This window comes from Adiantum capillus-veneris, chromosome 21, assembly GCF_014529385.1.
Source record: "Adiantum capillus-veneris isolate H3 chromosome 21, ASM1452938v2, whole genome shotgun sequence".
NCBI lineage: Eukaryota > Viridiplantae > Streptophyta > Polypodiopsida > Polypodiales > Pteridaceae > Adiantum > Adiantum capillus-veneris.
Genome location: NC_140951.1, coordinates 16,890,524 through 16,895,092, shown reverse-complemented (window position 1 = coordinate 16,895,092; position 4,569 = coordinate 16,890,524). Strand labels below are relative to the sequence as shown.

The following is a 4,569-nucleotide window of genomic DNA, read 5'->3' as shown; positions in this document are numbered from 1 at the left end:
ATTTAGCCAACACCTTACAATGGTCTCTGTCACTCTCTCTCTCTCTCACACACACACACCACAGGTCTTGAGTTCAAGGCTCGTCAGATCAATGTTTGAGGTCACTTGAGATTGTTCATGAACAACGTTAAAACTTTTCTTCTTCTTCTTCCCCCCTCTCAAACACACACACACACACTCTCTCTCTCTCTCTCTCTCTCTCTCTCTCACACACACACACACACACACACACACACACACAACAGTAGAAACATACGCATTTTTATTGGAATGGTGTAAAAGAGACGAATATTTTAGATGGCCCAATTTTGGGATCAGCGGCGGCTCTTGGTGGGAGGAGACGATGAGGAGGCCGAGGAGGGGCCGACCACAAAGCGCAGTGGGAATCGTCCAACAGGCAAGGTGAAGAGAGGCCGTGGCTGGCTTCCCAGCAACCCCGCCAGCGCGCTATACCATGCAAGCGCCGCCGTTGCAATTCCGAAGAAGCCCGCCACTCGGTGCGTGTTCGTGAAAGAGCCCAAGTCGCCAAGTGCACGACTCCCGAACTCTGCGGCCGTTAGCAGCGCGAAGGTTATCGTGAGGAAGAGAAAAAGCAGGGCAAGGGCAATGGTAGTTCTGAGAGAGGCCACAAACATGAGGAATGTGAAAATTGTCCAGGCTAACAAAAAGATGGCAGATGCATGCAAGACAACCGAATCCGGCGTCTGCGCCGCCGTGTATGCAGCGCCCACGCCGAAGCTGGGTATCAAGAAGGTGGCAAATGCCAGCCAGAATGCGCCGTAAGATGTGAAAGCAGTAGCACCGAATGTGTTGCCCACCGCAAACTCCCACATTCCAGCAAGTATCTGCGAGTTTGCAACAGTTACAAGTGATGGATCAGCAGTTTGGGGGGGTGGGGTGGGTTGGGGTTTTGGGGGGTGGGGGGCAATGCACATTGGCATGAAATTAGAAAAGTGAAGCTTTTAAAGCTTTGAAGCATGCATATGGGTATGTATTGTATGTACCTGGGCCAGCCCACCATAGAAGAGAGCCAAGCCTGTGATGACATTGACAGGGTCGGTGGTGCTTACGCCGAAGATGCCCGCATTGTAGCAAGACAGCACGAAGGTCGTGAGTGCAAAAGCTCCCAAACCCAGAGGACCAGGATTTGCAATGGCCATCTTTTCTTTATAATTTTGGACCTGTGGCTAGGTTGATTCTGTTAAGAGACTGCAGGGAGCAATTAAGTCTTGCTAATTATATGTAGATGAATATAGTATAGAGCAATTAAGTCTTGCTAATTATATCGTATAGTAAGTATAAGAAGGGGAATTCAATGCTGGATGATTAAGCTTAATCCCAAAAAATCATTAATCTTGAAGTGCTTATTGATTAAGCTTTAATCCCAGCGCATAGTTAGCTTAGTGTGGGCATTGGCATACGTTTGTGAAGCCCTTATTTATGTGAGCCCAGAACAATCAAGAAATCGAAACGCGTGCATAGGATTAATATAAGCGTCCTGCATGGGACGGCCAACATTGGGATGTTCAAGGGCCTTTCGTTTGTTTCTTTGCAAATTAGCCATATCTAGCGCTAAGGTCATTTGTGCTCATTATATAATACCTATAATACCTTCACTCATTATATTGTGGTGTGTGTGGGTCTTGTAGGTGTGTCCGACCACCTAGTGTGGGAGGACACTAGTAGGTTCTTGGCATATGTAACCAACCTCTCTTGCTATAAGAGAGATGACGGATTAATGAATAGGAGGTCTAGTTTTGGTCTGGTCTCTCTCTCCTGTAACAGTACGTTACATTGGTGGAGGAGACGGGCAGTTAGAAGGGTTTCTTGGGTTTCTTTTCCACTTTCTTGCTTTCGTGCCATGGAGAACTTCACGTTTGATCCTGGGTAGGCTTCGCCTTGTTCGTGTTAAATCTTCCAGCCCACAACATCATCCACCTGTTTTGTCTTGTCTTTCGAGGACGCAGAACCACAACCCCAGCCTATCGTCCTCAGTTACATAATCACACCAGCTACAATTTCACTCCCCTACAAAGGCGTTCTCATCTGTGTCCCTATCTATCAACAGCCAGCAACAGCCCAGCTCTAAAGTCATCACATCCTTCCTTGCTACTTTCCTCTGTACTGCGCTCCCTCCTGGCGTGTGGTGTCTTCCCTCTTGCTAGCCCATGGCCAAAGAAGGTCCTGCTTTCTTGCAACGCAAGCACATGGCGAACATCTCTGTGAACGAGGAGGAGCCCCCTGTAGAAGCAACAGATGCAAGCAAGCAACCTCGACTGGACGAGTCCCCTGCTATTCTCAAAGGCCCTCATGATGAGAAACCCGGGTCTTTCAGACTTTCACCTCTGTTAAGGGGAAGGCTTGCTCAACTGCAGAGGAAAACAAGAAGACCAAGAAAGTGCAACCCAGATCAGTTAAAGAGGAAGAGGATGATGGAAAAGGGCTGAAGCCAAATGCTGGGAATGGTGCTGATCTTCAGAAGTATTCATGGATGTAGACACTTTCGGAAGTCCTACACGACATACGAGTCAAACACAACAAAGCAGTTTGGCGAGTTTTTTAATGCATCTTGATTTTTGCGAGTGTCTTTTTTCAACAATTCAAAAGCCCAACAGAGGTTTTCAAAGCCACATCTAAATGGGTTGTTTCAGTTTCTGCATATAGGTCGACAAGGCCACTTCACATTTCTATTAGCTGTTCTGCGTTTTAGTCTGGCATGTAGTTCTTTTTCAATAAGCCATCGCATCCACACCAAACTCTGATAGGGAATGAAGTTGTGAATCGAGTCGTGTCTTGGTCGTTATGACGCAGTTGAGCCGTTCCTCATGTAGCCATTTGCATTGGGATAGCGACCTAGTGCATTGCCTATGTCGAGATGTTTTCTTATCAAGTCCAATCGAGTCGAGTCAAGTCCTCTCAGAACCTAACCCTAACAAGTTGTAAGCTCACTCCCCCCGGATGAGGCGTTGGAGTTGATGCAGTACCTTCAGTCATGTCAAGTCCCTTCTCAGTTCAATCTTGTAAAAAGATGTCCATCTTTTTCTCCCCAAGGGGGGAGGTGTGGTGTGTGGGTCTTGTAGGTGTGTCCGACCACCTAGTGTGGGAGGACACTAGTAGGTTCTTGGCATATGTAACCAACCTCTCTTGCTATAAGAGAGATGACGGATTAATGAATAGGAGGTCTAGTTTTGGTCTGGTCTCTCTCTCCTGTAACAGTACGTTACAATATAATGGTCTTTTGCTGACGTACTCGTAAAAACTACGACCCCATGGCAACCGGCGGGGAGTCGGGAGCCATGGCGGGAGTAGTTTTTACGAAGGGAAAGGTCATTTACTAGCTGTCACAGTCGGGGGTTGGGGGGCAGCAGATCTGCGCCCTCCATCTACTGTCGATTCTGAGCAGGAATCCCAGCAAGCAGTCGACGGATGGCCACCACGTCAGCTCCTGGAACCAAGCCAACCGTGCCACTCCAGGTCAGCGTACGTAATGCAACAAGCTGTAAACACGTCAGCATCTGGAATATCTGCTGTAAAGACGTCACCTGTAAAACTGTCTGCATGTCTGCACGAAATATCTGCTGCTGTCTGCACTGTCAGTTGCTCTACAATCTTGCCACCTCAGCAGTTGGAACCGCGTAGCTAGCCCCCTCCCCCCGACTTGTGACGGCCGGGAATGGTCGTACAATGACCATTCCCTGAAAAACGTGCTCCCACCGTGGCTCCCGGCCTCCGCCGGTCGCCATGTGGTCGCCCGTTATTTCAGGGAAAGGTTACTGCACGACCATTCCCTACTTCGTCAAGGTCAAGGAGAGGGGGACCAAGCACTGGATTTTGACAACATAAGACGTGCAATCTTGTAGCGCAAGTACATGCAATACAATAATTGCCAATCATTGCTATGCACATTACGTATGTTGACTTGTCTGACATTTGACAGTGTTGAGCAAAAATTACCATCTGTAATCGCTACTAGATGAACGACCAAGATGGCATGCCCACGACCCTAAACCTTGACGGAGCCAATCATGAGACATGCTCGCTCGATCGCTAGGAAAACATATCCATCCCCCCTTTCAATGACCAAAATTTTGGAATATGTTTGGAATCTAGCTTGTGTGTCTTTCTGTGATTTGTAAAGCATTTAACACTCCACTAATGCCTCAAGAAGCCTTTTTTTTTTCAAATAAAGCATCAACATAAATTTAAAAGAATATCAAACTTGGTATGATTCATCTTTTCATGACGAAGCTTATGCATTTTTCATATTACAAAAATGAATAGATTCCCTCGCCCTTCCTCGATTTTTTTTAAAAATGGAACTATGTTTTAGCTAAGTCTCTCTAATATGGCTCCTCACCCTAGTATGAGTGGTCTTCTAGTTGTTACGGTGCTTATGTAAGGTTGATCACTTTTTTCACTCGTTTTTCCTCTTTTTTTTCGCGGGGGGTCAAATCTTTGCAACCCATCGATGCCTATAGAATTGTTTTGTTTGTCCTAGGCAAGGTCTTTGTGTTCATCTGCTGAGCCTTTTTCTTTGGCACTGTAGAATAACACCACCTAGAAGAAGCC

At 46.9% G+C, this 4,569-nt stretch overlaps 1 protein-coding gene across 1 annotated transcript; it reads right to left on the bottom strand.

The window, feature by feature from the left end:
• Positions 1-287: 287 nt before the first annotated feature.
• LOC147430596 (acetate permease A-like) lies at positions 288-3,630 on the bottom strand. The gene is made up of 2 exons (XM_086494430.1): positions 1,005-3,630; positions 288-845 (listed from the first exon to the last, which is right to left on the bottom strand). The coding sequence occupies exons 1-2, from the start codon at positions 1,158-1,160 to the stop codon at positions 315-317; spliced, it is 687 nt and encodes a 228-aa protein (XP_086350556.1). The 5' UTR covers positions 1,161-3,630; the 3' UTR covers positions 288-314.
• Positions 3,631-4,569: the final 939 nt, after the last annotated feature.